Here is a 16152-nt window from a genome sequence, read left to right on the forward strand (position 1 = left end):
ATGTATGTATGTGTTAATTACACGTAAACCAAATATATAAGTATCTTTTCTATAAATTGCATTTAATATCAAATCTTATAATATTAAACCTAATATCATAAAAGAAATCCATGAGCCCTTAAAACATGATTAACAAGTGACGAATTTTATTGATACATTCCAACAAAATAGGATTAACATCCACCAAGCAAAGCTTGATACTCGAGCATATATGCATGTTCTAAGTAGCTACACGAATCAACGATTCACGTGAAACACAATTATTCGTTTAACATTGTGAGATTGGGAGACCTTCCCAGGGAAAATTTTCTGCCTCGACATTTTACTGCACAGGTATTCATGCTACTCTGTTTTGCAAGAAAGAAAGGCGAAGAAAATATTTCTAGTGACTTATTTTTCAACAAAATTGCGTCTTGTGACATTATTGTTGGAAAAAGAATGGACATGCAACGCTGCTCGAATGCCGTGATGCGCAAACGCTTCTGATGCTGACGTGAATTTTTAGGACCGGTTGTACTGTTCTCTCCGGCAGAATACGGGCAATATTTTTCGCAGGGTTCATTGAAACAGTCGCTTTATCTTTAGCCGAATTTACCAACGCATCTAGTTGTTCGCGATTTATCTCCGTTTTCACACGAGTGTGTTACATAAAAATATTTTATGTGTCATCAACAGTACTACCTTTAAAAAATAAAATATATTTTTGAATATATATGTTTTGATTTCAAAATAGATATTTTAAAACCACGAAAATATGGAAAGTAAAGCTAGGATTAATAAAGCTATGATTAATTTTTACGTATCTCAAAATAAAAGCGGTATTAAAAATTATTAAATTATAAACTCTCTTTTATACGGTTATATAACTTCTGAAATTATTTTATGTAATTGTGTTATTTTTTACACTATTTATTTGCTGTAATTAAATTTATATATAATAATATAATTAATATCTGTGTAATACTATATATACTTGCATTATTTTTACCCAAATAAAATTTTAAGACATCCAGTTATTTTATTATCTTCTTAGAACTTATTTTACAATTCAATTGTCTTTAATTGTCAAATTCAGAAAAAATCTAATTAACTAAATCTCAGGTTGTTCTTTTTTGTTTTTAATGTGAATCTAATTAATATGTATCATCGATTTTAATACGCGCTTGCTCTAGATTCTGTAAAAAGAAAAGAAATTTGTCACGAAAATGTTGCTACACATTTCTTCTTAATTTCGCATTTTTCAAACTCAGTTATCTTAAAAAGGATTTATTTTAAAAAATCGTCTGTTACATACAAGAGTCAAAAATTAATATATTCAAGTATATCTATAATTTTATTCCTTTCAGGAAATTCCAAGAAATAGAGAATATCGGGTGATATGTAGAAAGTGTATATTCTATTCTTTATTATTTTTAAATAGGAAAGTATATATTCTATTAAAATAGGGAAGTGTATGTTCTACTTTCTGTTACTATTATTAGCGCGGTAATTACAGCAGAAAATAGTCTTGATCATGTTGCACTTTTAGTTAAATAACCTATCGATGTACTCGAAGACTTGCTCTCTGAAGCTCTTTTGAGATACCGGATATATCGAAGGAGTAACTCACCGCGCGAATCCGAAGTGTCCGGGCTTTTTCTAATCGCCGCAAGTAAAGGATGTTACAAGGTATTACGAGCTGTTGATTCTAAAAAGATAATATTGACGATGGATGGTTTCTCTTTGATCTCCCGTGTAGCGACGCAATCGCATAACTCACGATATACACATCACTTGACATCACGATCTATATGTTCAAAGGGACGCACGACATCGATGGCAAAGGACCAATAACATAATGCAGTCGTTAATTGAAGCGATTTACGAAGAGATTATTACTGGAAGCTCAAAGCGAAGGATGACCGCGTTTTTCATAATTTTCTCTTCTTTTTTAATTCCTTAACGTGCCGCACTTTTTTCCTTTAATTGACATGACTTGCGATTATTTGCAAAAGAAAATCACTTAAAGTATTATTACGTAGAAAGTAAATGGGGATACTGGTTTCAGATTAAAAGACAAACAAAAATGTGAAAAATGGAACAGAAACGGCGTTCTGTAAGACTGTTGCATGTCAATCAAGAATTAATATCGCTTTCTTTTAATTTTGCACCTCGATTTTCGATGTCTTTGGTAATGTGAAATCTCTAATGTAAAAGAGATACACATTTGATAAATAAAAATATTTTCCTCGTGATGTAAAAATTAAGAGAAACATATATGTACATGCGTATTTTTAGTCTATAGTTATTTCGAATCGTAAATTTATTGCATTGAGACAAGAATGAAGACAAAAGAGGAGTACCGTCACTCACCTCTTTTGTTCTAAAAAAATATACACTTGTAAAGCAAACTTGGACACCATGCAGACTTTAAAATTAAATTGCTTTCTATGGATTTGTTATTCCTCTTTTGTTTTCAGTCTGAATTTACGACCGATTTCAAAATCTATCATCGACACTTTAAAACCAATGATAAATTCATCTTGCAAACAAAAGAGAATTTGAGAGGATGAATTGCACGTCTCTATGAATTTGTAATATGAATTGTAATTGGTAAAATAACTAGATTATGTACGCAAAATTGGCGAGAAAAATAACTAATGTCCTAAAATTTCTCTTAAATAAAAGTAATACAAGAAGGTATTAATTATTTTATTTAATTGATTAGAAGTTAAAAGTTAAAACCAATTATTGCAAAATTAATTTTTTTACGGACAAAGTAATATTGGATAATTGAACAAAGATATTAGAGGTTTAATGTAATTAGCTCTTTAATTCATAGTATTGTATTAATATATTTTCAGATTTCAATTATCAATGAATAGATTAACTAATTACTAATTAATTATCAATTTGTTTTAATAAGGGTTTACTGTAATAAAATTAACTTGTTCTTCAAATCTGGCATTCTAGTTGATATATAAAAAAGATATATGTATTTCTTTTTATTTTTAAATAATAAAGTATATATATTTATTTAAAAAATATATATATATTTACAGTGTGAAATTATACCTATATGAGAATAAAATACCTGTTGACGATAGTATTAGTCTTACATTTTATCGTGATACATTAACTTTACTTCCATTACCGCACTGATCCTAATCGCCCGGAAAGTAGCGTTACGATCGAAAAGCGAGGCATTCGCCCTCATGAGGGAGAAAAGAAGCCCTACGCGAAACACTGGTGAAGAATGATCTCACGGGCATTAACAGTATCTCAATATCATTCCATCACAAGTTACATTGTTTTCTCCAAATTTATCTTAGCGAAGATGCTCACGAAAAATCGACCGGCATTAGATATATAGATTCGCCTCAGTGCGAATCACGGGAAAATTTATCCATCGCGATAAATGTCCGTGGGAGAGATGTGGATCATACCTGAGGAAAAAACTTGTTTCTCTCCGCTAAACGCAAAAAACACTGTTTGTCGATCTCGATCTATTTCGCAGCACATGTACACGAAACGAACGACCGGCGATATCAAATCGCTCTCTCGAGCGATCTCGATCGACGGATCCGAGCATCGATGTAGTTTCTTTCTGAAAATCAGTTTTTAACGCTGTTCCGAGGGGCATTCTACTGACGATTACGCAGCTCGTGTTTCATACGTTTATTTTGTTCTTCAGTCTTTTTGGTCTCAAACTTGCATTTCGTCACGTATCGTATTCGGACAAACGGATAGGTAAAAGGGTAGAACTGGACCAACGGAGAGAATGCGAGTAAAGACACACTCGCTCGTACGACGCGCGGAACGCGACTGAACTGAAGGCGCGTCCAACCAAGCGCCGGCCCGAGAGAAGGAATCACCGGTCCGACGCGGACGCGGCGTCGTGTTCGCACGCGCCCACGCTCGCGCACGTGTCGAGAGACTCGCAAATTTACCCCCGGACAATAAAACAATATACACCTCCGTAAGGTATTAATAATACGACATGACGTTAGCTTTTAACGATTACGAGGCTTGCCGATTACGAGAAAATGAGAAATGAGAGAGAGAGAGAGAGAGAGAGAGAGAGAGAGAGAGAGAGAGAGAGAGAAAGAGATGGGAGAGAGGGGAAAAATTTATACACAAAATTAATGTACAATTTTCCAATAAAATTATTTCCATTCAAGCAAATTTAATTATTTAAAAGCAATGCAATACAATGGTAAACCAGCGTTAGAATAAAAAGTCATTCTAATTTTGTATTAAATAAAGTATATAAACGCATGATATTTAATCTCTGATTTTAAAAGTATTGTAAGAAAATATTGTAAGATCTATAATTAGCCCAGTATCTTGATAAATTCTGTCAATAAATTTAACATTGTCTCAGATCCTATATTTTTCAGACTCTATTTTATAATTTTCAGATTATGTATACTTTCTTTAACATTCTGAGACCGCTAACATTATATTCTAATCGCTTTAACCATATTGATAATAAGAAGAAATCGACTATAATACAAGAATATACTATGCGTATATATATATATATATATATATATATATATATATATATATATATATATATATATATATAGCGTTTTTTACATATTTTTAAATAAAATTTTCTTTGGAGCAAATAGCTATGTAAATTATTATATTCATTATTTTGAACAATAATCGAAATGATTAGAAACGTATCACATTTGCATTACACTTATTCAAATTGCAATAACGAGACGTATAAACGATCATGCGTATGAACAGTTGGTTGTTTCCGGGACATTGGGCTTGAATAGGTTACAAGAATAATCCTCGATAATCCGTGAAGTTAATTAACGCTAAACGAGATTTCGCGATATCGGGTGGGAGTTAAAATCATTGAAATTGATTGCAACTGATCGAAATTGACTGGAATTAAAGCAAACTAATCGGAATTGAGAGAGATAACGATAAGCTCAATAAAATCCGACCACTTGTTGGCGTAACAAGTATATATTTATTCAGAAACGGCAAATATGCCGATACAATTACACGCATGTTCGTCAGTGTTTGCTATATAAATATTTCAATTAAACAGCTCCAATAAACAAATATTTGAGTTACTAAAAAATATTGCAGACTGTCTGTAGAAATTATAGAAAGTCCATTATTATATACAAAATTTCCGGAACTCATTATTTTTTTTCGCTTCTTTTCACTTTCTATTGTTTCAGTTTAATATTATATAATTGTGCTTCACATAATATGTATTGATCTTTTTATTACTTATTATTGACAAATAGGAAAATTTTGCAATTTAAATACAATTAATTTGACCGATTTGATATATTTTGCATTGCTTCTTGATTTGCATCAATTATTGCCTAGCATAGAAAATGAAATAATTTTTACTTGACCTTTATGGGGTTTTAATTAACGCGAGATAACAAAATTATAATTAATGCTCTATCATTACACTTATTTAACAATTTAAAATGTCAATGGATTCTTCGTTTTAATATTAGGTCAAAGGTGTACAACAAACTTGCTATTTAAGTTTAGCTTGCTTTATTTATTGGCATTAAGTTCTCCTGCAACTATAGATACGTCACTAAATTTAAACAAAATTCTCGTAATCCCCATCGAGTAAACATCGATGTAGTTTTTAATTAAGTATATTATTCCATTTTTTTGATGAAGTAAGTAGCATTTGTCTCAAATTCCATATAATTCTGTGGCAGTTTGTTAGGCGCAATGCAATAAAGTGATATTTTTTTGCCATCGCTTATGATACAAATGCACTTATTTCTGCACATGCATTTTCTGTATACATTTTATTTTGCATTACTAAAAAGTATATATATATATATAATAACAATAATAAAATTTGGCTGTTTATGAAAATAACACAAATAATAGAAATATACCTTCTACGATCGGGCTGGATCTTTGTGCCTATTAATAATATTTTTGCGTATACATTTCTTCGCAATTTATTTTAGCAATAAATTTTTTACAGTTTGTTTCTAAAAGATGCTTATTTAGCATATATCATAATTATTAAATTAATTATTAGTTTAATTACGTATACTATTTTGGCTTTAGCTTGAGACTGTTTCAAGACCGATTATTCGACGCGCAATTTGCTGAGCTAAAAAAAATGTATATCGATAAGAAGGTAATATTTCTATTATTTGTGATGTAATATTTAAAAAATAGACTATAAGGCTGCTGAGTCGTTAAAAGGTGTAGTTACAGCAGCTTTATTTTTCAGATAAAATGTAATCATTTTTTTCCACTGCACTTCGCATCAAACTTAGGAAGATTATAATAATCTAGCATTTATTATCTCGCAGGGGATTAATATATATTATTCCGCAAGGTTTTTAATCTAGATTTCTTTTTTTTTGGTACATCGTAAATGAAGACCGTAATCTTAAATTCTGGCCACGCGAACGGCATGGTATTACGGTGCATGTTCCGGCGCGTAATGTGCAACCCGCATTTCGCCGCGTATGCACGGAAGGTGTGTCATTAAAATTTTGTATTGCAACATTTATATATTCCAAGTGCATCCGAATGTAGCGAATGCACTTATCGGAACGGAAGTTACGCCTGCCCTGTTTCGACAAGAAGTCGATAATGATGTGCTCGACGCGGCGAAAAGGCGCCCTTTATTGTCATTCGTTCCAATGCGTCACGATGCGTATCAGGAATATTGAGCAGTACGCAGTAGAAATTGTAAGACTTACTCCACGGTACAAATTAAGTGAATCACGTAATTTTCTAAATATATATTATATACTGTGTAATTCTTGCGTGTCGCCTCGCCCATCGGATCATATTAAAGCAATCTTTTACCCATGATTTTCAATGTGACATCAGTACCGGAAAAATACCCCTCTTCATCTTTGTCCACTAAATCGGAGAAGTTTTTTGTCAGATATTCTTCGTATCCCGCTTTTGCTGCTGATTGTTGCGAAAATATCGATGTGAACACCGAGACTGTCGTCGGGATGCCGTACATAGGTCCAATAAGCTCTCTATTATAGGGTGAGATTTACTAACAATAAGTTACACGAGATACTGATAAATGTAAAATTGATTAACACGACAGGATGAATCGATAGAAATTGAGTATAAGAAATTAGAAATTAATTTGCGTATCAATGATGCCAACTTGTCGATATGATAAATATAAATTCCATATTTTATAATATTAAACTTTATAGTACTTTATCAATATATAATTACAATGAAAAATTATAAAACTGAATGAGGAATGAATAATTTGCATTATTTAGATATAAAACTCTTCAGAAAACCTACTTTGAAAAGATTTATGTAGCCTTCTTTAAGAACTTCAACTTATGAAATCATTAAGTATCGATAACTTATTGCATATTTATCATGAGCGAGATAATGTTCTAACATAAGTCATACCTGATTTTCAGCATATTCTTGCCTAATCCGTATCCTCGATAATCGGGATGTGTGCTAAGCCCATTAGCATATAGATACTTGTCAAATCCAAAACGTTTGTACAGCACCTTCTTCTTTGCATTAGATATGATTTCCAACGTCTTTTTGCATTTCTCTGACTTAAACTGTAACGAGTGTCAATTCGAAGTTCTTACAATTAGTTACGTAATCATATATATATACCGTTACAATACAGTACTTAATAATGTATAATAAAATAAAAAACAAAAAATGATTATACTGCTATATAGATACTGCACGCAAGTATTCTCTGCTTTTGCTTTACGCCACTTCGCATTTACGAAAGGTTTCATAGGAATGCTCTATACTTTCGGACAGCGAGAAAACTTGTAATTATGTTACTAATATATAATATTATAATTTTATAAGCACTGTAATAAAATTTGCTTCTCAGCAAAAACCAAGTAACACGCACTTTACTTGCTAATTTCTTACTCAACAACGTAAATGCAATATAACACATTGTAAGGTGTATATGTTACTTTTGATGTTTGTGCTTGGTTGTATGATAGAGTAAAGTGGTAATTCGAACAGAACAATCAAGTTTATTGACGAAGCTTAATCTCACCTGGTAATGGGAAATGCTACCTCTCTGACTGTTAACTTCAACACCCAGAACATTTATAGCGACGATTATAGGTTTTCCACCATCGGGATTGTCGATGAATGCGGCTATGGATATGCCTTGTGCGAGTGATAAGCGCCATAACGCGCTTATGTCTTGTACAAATAAAGGATCGTTTTTTGCGTCTGCAAATGAGATGGACCAAAAAGTAATACAAAGTAATCGCAATGCGGATCATGATAAATCATGATAAATTAAAGACAATCATTTCTTTTTGTTTTGTCGGATAAAGATTATTCTAAAAAGACTAATATAATCTTTCCGAGATCTTCTTTTACTTTTTTCTTTATCTTAAATCCGCGAACGATGAATGAGATTGTCGTTAAAAAGATGTTTGTCATTAAAAAGCTATCAAATAATCGGAAATGTGATAAAACTTACTTAAACATTGGCAGATCGGTTCATCGGCTAAGAAGTGTGTGCACATATATTGAACCGCATCCTCGTATCGGTCCTCGGGAATTTCCTGAATCGTGAACTTGATCGACGACTTTTCATCTTTATCCATTATTTCAATTAATTGCCAGACTTTAGGTGGGTGGCCCGACGGTCTGATGCGCGGCATTTTCTCTATCACCTTCTATAGATCTGCTCCGATTGAAGTGCTTAGCTTCTGTGTTATTCTATGTCCGCGCTCGTGTCAAATGACACACCTTGCGCAAACGTCACAAAACTGTATAATTCTCATTATTAATTATGTCACGATATCTCTACCAGTTGTTCACCAGACGTTGTCACCATTGTCGATTTTTTTTCATAGCTTGGTTTTATTATCTACTATAATATACTCGTTTTGCTATTCATGAATGACATCTTGTGATATTACGAAAACATGTTTATCATTTTTCTATTTTATTACGTGCGTTTTTTGCATTTGCTTTATTTCCAAAATAGTGTATATATGCTTTCGGTACATAATTTTGGTGCAATAATAATTAATTTGTCAAATAATGATTATTGTTTAAAATTGAGGAAGAAAACACACAAATAATCTAACAATTTAAATATGGATAAATATTAGCACCAAAACACTAAACCATATATTACTTTATATTATGTGGCATATTATATACCTATATGGTTGAGTAATATGTAACACTTTGCAACACTTTTATATTTCTTTCATTTTAATAGTAAATAATTATTTTATTAAATATTTTATTAAAATCATATATAAATAATAGATAAAAGGAGGAAAAAGGAAACCTGCAAAAGTCTTCAAAGAGAAAGAAAAGTAGGAAAAAAATCAATTTTTTATTGAGTGTGGCATATTCCCCCAGTTACCCTACATTACTTATTGAGAAGTCGCTCAAACTACATTATTTTGGCATCTTTTATGTAATCCATATAATAGATTCTTCAAAATCTTTGATAAATTTCTGTTTTCTTTAATTCTTTTTTTACAGTTATTTCGAACTTCTTTACTTTAAGCACGTTGATTAATAAATACATTTAAAAGAACTTTTTCTCATTTTACTTATTTTATCTTATTGATCAGTGAGCAAAATGTCAGAGTCTATATTAAATTGCATAATATTGAATAATATTACGGATACGAGGATAAAATATTTTTTTATATATATCTATACAAGTTAGACAATGTAGAATTTCCTCTGTTTGTAGATAAAACAATTTGATTTAGCATGTCCCATATATGTTATGTAAATTTTTACGTTATTTTTCGCCAATTTATATTGACACTTGGATTAGCCAATAAAATCATGGAAATAATGTGCAAATAATGCTCGCTGCTAAGTTTTAAACGGCGTGAATGTATTTTCGTCTCAGCTAGAACCCGTCCAGTGGCGCCTCACAAAATGTGCACCTTAAACTACGTAGTCACAGATATTTCCAATGATAACTGTTCCGGTGATACCGACGATGATTTAGGCTGTGATCCGATTCACGCTCACGGTGCTGAAAGCATCGCTTTATCTCGCTTGATATTCGATATGCAACGAAGACAGAATGCTACTTACAACGCTGTGAGCGTGAATCGGATCGCAGCCTTAGGAAAGCGATTTTTTGCGCGACTTCCTTTTAATAAATACGAATATTAAGAATTATGAATTATTTATTTGCGCAATTTATTCGCAAATGTTAATTTGACTAGAATAAATCTTATACCGCCCATTAAACTTTCTATCCGTTTAGATGTAATTTATCAAACAAATAGAAATTAAAAACGCGGAACTGCGTGCGCATGGTTAAATCGAGTTCACGGATTGCCACGTATATTACACGCGTAATTCTTAATTAGAAAGAACAGAATATATTATAGAATATAACAAAATTATACCAGCATAAACAGAATTATAATTTTTATATATAGAATATACAAAATTAAATCGGAATGGTTGATGTACGGTCTTGGACTTGATACTTTTTGTGAACGGCGCGCTATATCATTCAGGCAGCGACATTCGAACGAACAGGTAGTGTCGCAAGACACTTCGCGTACAGGCACGTTAGTTTTCATCGATAAAATCTCATTTATCTCTTAATCATGGGCGACTTTTTCTAAATCAATCGCGCGTGACTTTTTTAAAATTGCGGGCAACTTTTTCTAAATTGCGCGCAACTTGTTTAAAATCGCGCGCGACTTAAAAAAATAGCAAAAAAAACGGTTTTTATGGCTTTCAACTTCCTATATCATAGAAACTAAAAATAATAAAAATTTTTCACTAACATAATACGATTCAGCAACCCCAAATTAGTAAGATTGACTGATTTCGTTTCCGAAGCAGAAAATAAGTTTAATTTTGTAGACTAGTGTAATCATTGGATAATATTAAATTGCGTGTCATCACACTAGAAATCCAAGTGTGTTATTTTAGCTGAAGCTTTTTTTAAACATTTCTTACCAATCACGTCATTTAACACGGTTGAATATAAATGACGTACTTAATTTAACACATGAAGAAACATGTAAAAAGAGCTTCAGTCAAATGTGTCATTTTTAGACGTTTATATCTACGTGTAAAAATAACAGACTTAGATTTGCCGTGCAGACAAGTAATTACATTTATTGAAAAGTGTAAAGAGAATAATACGAATATTAGCTTCCAAGAGGAACACGCTAAAAGTACGGATAAAGAATACAGACATCTTTTTGAATAAATTAGAAATTAATGATTTTTATTCGGTGGACGTGTAAATCCATTTAGGAAGTAAAATATTATCCCACACACAGCAACCTTTCTTCACTTTGTTAAATTTATTATACAAATGTTTTGCAATATTAATTAAACAAATGTTAAGATACTTTATATTATATAAAATTAGTCATTCTTTAATCTTAAGTAGTTCAACAACATTATTTATATATTTATTAAAAGATTTTATTTTTGTTTATTTTTTTTATAATACAAAGTTATTTATTTCTACATGTATACATTGTTTTTCGTGACAATTCATTTAAAAAACCGAAGTAATACTTCACCATATTTTACAAAATGGGAAATGAAGCAGTGAATAGATGATTTTACATGCGTTTCGAAAAATGGAGTCGTAGCAATTTTATTTTCAAATAAAATGTGATTACTTTCTCTCATTGCTCTTTATATCAAACTTGAAATTAACAATCTACCATTTGTTCCCCTTTATACATTATTCCGTAAAATTTATTCGACGTATTAAGTATGTGCAACCTGTATTTTGTCGTGCATATACGAGGTATGTCATTAAAATTTTATAATACCTATTTCGAGTGCATCAGTATATGTTGCAGATGCATGTTTATCGAAACGGAAGGTATGCCTGCTTACATTTCGATAAGAACTCGATAATAATACGCCGAAAAGATACCATTTATTGTCATTCGTTTTAACGCATCACGGTAATGTTGAGAAATATTGAACCGTACGCAATAGAAAATTACTCCAGATTACGAAGTTAAGTAATTCTTGTAATTTTTGGTTATTGTCCCTTCCCGGACTATATATTAAGGCAACCTTTTACCCATAATTTTAAATTCCTTAGAATTAATACCGGGAAAATACTCTTTGCCGTTCTTGTCCACCAAATCGGTAAAGTTCTTTTTCGAGAATTCTTCGAATCCCGCACCTGCCGCTGACTTCTGCGAAATTATCGATGTGAACGCAGTGGATGTCGCTGGGACTCCGTACATAGGTCCAATAAGATCTCTGGATCAAGATTTAAGTTGTTACGTGAGATATTGACAAATAAATTAATGTGACAAATATTGAATTAATAGATATATAATATAAGAAATGATAAGTAGTTCGCTTATTAATGATATAGTAACGAGGCCAACTTGTTAGTAAGATAAGTACAACCTTGATCTATATGGAATTTGTCAAATTCTATATTCTTAAAAATATTAACTGTAACTTTTAACATTCTGTCATAATATTAAATGTATAATTATAACGTTAAGAAAGTTAAGAAAGATCAAGGCTGATAGATAATCTGCATCATTCAAATACGAAACTCTTTAAAAAAATATAGAGAAGCTATATACCTTGCCTTGAAAAGATTTTATGTAATTTTAAAAAACTTTGGACTATGGAATGGCAAAAAAATCGATAACTTACTGAATTGTTCAATTTTCTGTGAACTAATATTTTAACATAAGTCATACCTGATTTTCAGAATATCTTTGCCTAATCCGTATCCTCGGTAATCGGGATCTACGCTAAGCCCAATAGCATACAGATACTTGTCAACTCCGTAACGTTCGTATACCACTTTCGTTGCACTAGCAATGATGTCGAACGTATTTTTGCATTTCTCTGACTTAAACTGTAACAATTATCAATGCCAACTTATTGTTAATTATATACGTTGCTATAATAGTGCTTGATAACGCATACAGAGAAAACAAAAAGGCTCCTTGACAATAGGTACGCGGAGTACGCTATTAGCGCTATACTTTGCATCATTCTATCTTTGTCGCTCATTAGATGTTAAAACAAAGATAAAATAGCAATAGCATATTAACGCTAACAGCGCGCTCCGCGAACGCATATAATAACGACAAAAGGCGAAGGACGCCAATAAGAGGATCAAAACATTGACGATCAATACAATACTGATATAAATATTTATATATTGATAATGGTGACTTATGTTTATGACACTATTGCCGTGATAAAGCTTATAGTTCTAATATAATATTATTATTATATTAATTACATTATTATACAATTATGTATATACTATAATTATATTATATGCACTTATATATAAACACTCAATATAAAGCTTGCACGCAAAGAATGAACTCGAACAGAGTAATCAAATTTACAAAACTTAATAAAACTCACCTCGAAACCGGAAATGCTATCCTTCTCACTTTTACTATCAATACCCAGAGCGTTCATACCGGCGATTATGGGTTTCCCACCGTTAGGATTGTCGGTGAATGCGGCTATGGATATGCCTTCCGCGAGTAATAAGCGCCAGATCGTGCTTATATCTCGTACAAATACGGGGTCATCTTTCGCATCTGTAAATAAAATAGATCAAAAAGTGACAAAAAACAGTTGCAGCGCATGATTACAAAAGATATTAATTTCTCTTCGGCCTCGTTAGAAATTATTCTAAAACGAAAAATAGTCCTTGCAAGATCTTTTTTAATTTTTTCTAATCGTAACTTTTTTATCATAAATCCGCGAACGGTGAATAAGATCGATATTAAAAGATACGTTATCGAATAATTGGTGACATTGCACTTACTCAAACAGTGGCAGGTTGGTTCGTCGGCTAAGAAATACGTGCACATGTGTTGTACCGCGTCTTCGTACCGGTCCTCAGGAATTTCCTGAATCGTAAATTTCATCGGTTTCCCATTCTTATCCGTCTTCTCGACCAATTTCCAAACTTTGGGTGGCTGATTCGACGGTCTGATGCGCGGCATTTTATCTATCTTCTTCTGTAAATCTGCTCCGATGGGTTCGAGGCTCACCTTCTGCGTATAAAATCGTGTTAAATGATATTTTGTCCAAACGTTCTGGAAACGTAGACTTTTCAACATTATTATGCGCTGATTTGTGCCCGTTGTTCACCAGACGACTACCGTCGATCGAATGGTCTGTTTATCAACTATAACATATTGTGCTGACTGAACGCTACTGAATAACGGATGTAACATGCTATCGCAATAATGAAAATATGTTATCATCTTTTCTGTCTATCTCATTTGTACATATGCGATTTTTTTCTGCATTCGTCTTATCTGTTTTGTACATGTGTTCTTAGCAGATAGTTTTCGTGCGATAGCTGCAATTTTATAACATTATTGTTGTTTAAAATGGTGCGAAATATGAGATAAACTAACATTTTAAGTGTGAATAGTACAAATTAAAAGCTACCGTAATAGTAAACAAATATAAAACAAACGCAATTTTATTTGCATCTTAAAAAATCTTATTTAAATATTACTTAATAACATTGTATATTTATTTAAGAAATGTAATAAACTTTCAAATAAATAATAATACTAATCTTGAGATTGTAATTAATAAATAGATAGTAAAATGATAAAGATATGCTGCACAAAATTGCAATATACTTAAAATTTTTAAAAGTTTGCTTTTGTAATATTTTATATCATATAGTCGTACTATAATAAAGAATAGTAAATACATACGTTTCTCGTGGAATAGTTAACTCGTATTAATCGAATGACAAATACTTGATGGTGCTAGAACATTTATCTACTCGTTATCACAGCGTGCACGTGCAGTTCTCCACTCCTCTTCTTCAGATTAACATTATCGAGTATTTATGTAACATGTTTGGTACAGATGTACGTATAATGTGCTGCTAATTTTGTAATAAAATTATAAGCTTAATACTTAGTCACGCTATTACAACATACGCGATAATTTCTATAATTGAAACAACCTATTTCTAAAATTTTCGAGAAGAAGGTAGAAAAAAATATGCCTTAGAATTGTGTTAAATAGTTTGCCGGAAAGATAAAACAATTTTAACTTTTCTGCTTCCATTTTTCTTTTTTTCCTGTTATTCGTATCAAATATATATAACATACATTTTAAATTAATTTTTATATCTCTTATTCCCACGTTTTAGTATTAAAAATACTTTTTTTACTTCTTTACTGTTTTATTGGAATTTTTTGGGGAATTTGGTAAAATGACTCATGGCAAGGTATATTAAGCTAATCACAACACAATACATTTTATATAAAATTAATTTGCTAATTATTTGCTATTTTTTGTTTTTAAAAGTAATTCTTTTGCTCCAGCTATTAAAAATTTAAGTTACAAAGGGCTGGATAGCTTAATCTTAAGAACTTTTTAATAGCTGAAGCAAAAGAATTATTTTTAAAAGCAAAAAATAGCAAATAATTAGCAAATTAATTCCATATAAAATTTTTTGTGTTCTGATAATTTAGCTTAGTTCTCATGGCAAATATATTTCACAGAACGTAAAAAAAAGCTATGATTTCTACACGAGCAAACGATACTACGTTGAAGGACATTGCTGCTGTATGGAAGACCTCAAAACGGCCTCAAAATCTTTAATACAACGTGTATTAAAGAATTTTGAGATGATAGGCCATATAAAGTCACTACCTAAGAGCGATTGACCAAAATTTACGACTGCTGTGCGTGAGAACCGCGAAATTGTTCATCTTTTCAAACAAATATACTTCTACGAAAATCCAAGCCGAATTTTCAAGTTTTACAACAAAAATTTATCATTTGATTCTGTAAAGCAACACTTAAGAGATATCGATTTATTTGAAGGTCGGCTCGTTACATAAATAGTCATTAATTTAAAAAAAATGAGAAAAGATTTGAATTTGCAATAGTTCACAGACATTGGACCATCAATGAATGGAAAGGGATTATCTGTAGTGATAAATCCGAGTTTCTGTTGTTTGGAATCAATGAAATAAGATATATTCGACATCTTTCTGGCGCAAGATTTAACCAACATTACCAAATTTCGACTGTAAAGCTTTTGCGAAAATATGCTTTTATAGACAAGGAATGGGGCTATTGCACCGTGTAACGAACATTTTTACTGCCGTAAAACAGTGAACATTTTGGGGAAAAGGTCTTCTATCTCTTACA

The 16152-nt window shown here is 31.6% G+C and overlaps 3 protein-coding genes across 7 annotated transcripts in view; all 3 read right to left on the reverse strand.

Moving 5' to 3' along the window:
• The window catches only part of Ccap-r (Crustacean cardioactive peptide receptor), a 71389-nt gene extending 67577 nt beyond the window's left edge, over positions 1-3812 (reverse strand). Inside the window, exon 1 of one of the 5 annotated variants that reach the window (XM_071775766.1) lies at positions 3426-3812. The gene's annotated coding sequence lies outside the window, so the exon portion shown is untranslated. Of the gene's footprint in view, positions 1-3073 lie in introns of all 5 variants that reach the window. The other 4 variants (XM_071775763.1, XM_071775764.1, XM_071775765.1 and 1 more) reach the window with 4 other exon arrangements.
• Positions 3813-4952: 1140 nt separating this feature from the next.
• LOC139811766 (uncharacterized) lies at positions 4953-8806 on the reverse strand. Its single transcript, XM_071776145.1, has 4 exons — positions 8465-8806; positions 8027-8208; positions 7399-7562; positions 4953-6998 (listed from the first exon to the last, which is right to left on the reverse strand). The coding sequence occupies exons 1-4, from the start codon at positions 8646-8648 to the stop codon at positions 6800-6802; spliced, it is 729 nt and encodes a 242-aa protein (XP_071632246.1). The 5' UTR covers positions 8649-8806; the 3' UTR covers positions 4953-6799.
• A 2276-nt stretch (positions 8807-11082) lies between these two features.
• Positions 11083-14313, reverse strand: LOC139811128 (uncharacterized). The gene is made up of 4 exons (XM_071775219.1): positions 13784-14313; positions 13372-13553; positions 12687-12847; positions 11083-12228 (listed from the first exon to the last, which is right to left on the reverse strand). The coding sequence occupies exons 1-4, from the start codon at positions 14079-14081 to the stop codon at positions 12027-12029; spliced, it is 843 nt and encodes a 280-aa protein (XP_071631320.1). The 5' UTR covers positions 14082-14313; the 3' UTR covers positions 11083-12026.
• Positions 14314-16152: the final 1839 nt, after the last annotated feature.

The sequence above is a fragment of the Temnothorax longispinosus genome, chromosome 4 (genome assembly GCF_030848805.1).
Source record: "Temnothorax longispinosus isolate EJ_2023e chromosome 4, Tlon_JGU_v1, whole genome shotgun sequence".
Taxonomy (NCBI): Eukaryota; Metazoa; Arthropoda; class Insecta; order Hymenoptera; family Formicidae; genus Temnothorax; species Temnothorax longispinosus.

What these genes read in the sequence shown, in the direction of transcription:
- LOC139811128 (XM_071775219.1), bottom strand. Translation starts at nt 14,081, where the DNA reads ATGTTGAAAAGTCTACGTTTCCAGAACGTTTGGACAAAATATCATTTA. An exon ending in ATAGCATTTCCGGTTTCGAG is followed by an intron (nt 12,848 to 13,371) that starts GTGAGTTTTATT and finishes TAATTGTTACAG; the next exon opens with TTTAAGTCAGAGAAATGCAA. An exon ending in AAAGATATTCTGAAAATCAG is followed by an intron (nt 12,229 to 12,686) that starts GTATGACTTATG and finishes ATCTTGATCCAG; the next exon opens with AGATCTTATTGGACCTATGT.
- LOC139811766 (XM_071776145.1), bottom strand. Translation starts at nt 8,648, where the DNA reads ATGCCGCGCATCAGACCGTCGGGCCACCCACCTAAAGTCTGGCAATTA. An exon ending in ACCGATCTGCCAATGTTTAA is followed by an intron (nt 8,209 to 8,464) that starts GTAAGTTTTATC and finishes TCTCATTTGCAG; the next exon opens with ACGCAAAAAACGATCCTTTA. An exon ending in AAGAATATGCTGAAAATCAG is followed by an intron (nt 6,999 to 7,398) that starts GTATGACTTATG and finishes ACCCTATAATAG; the next exon opens with AGAGCTTATTGGACCTATGT.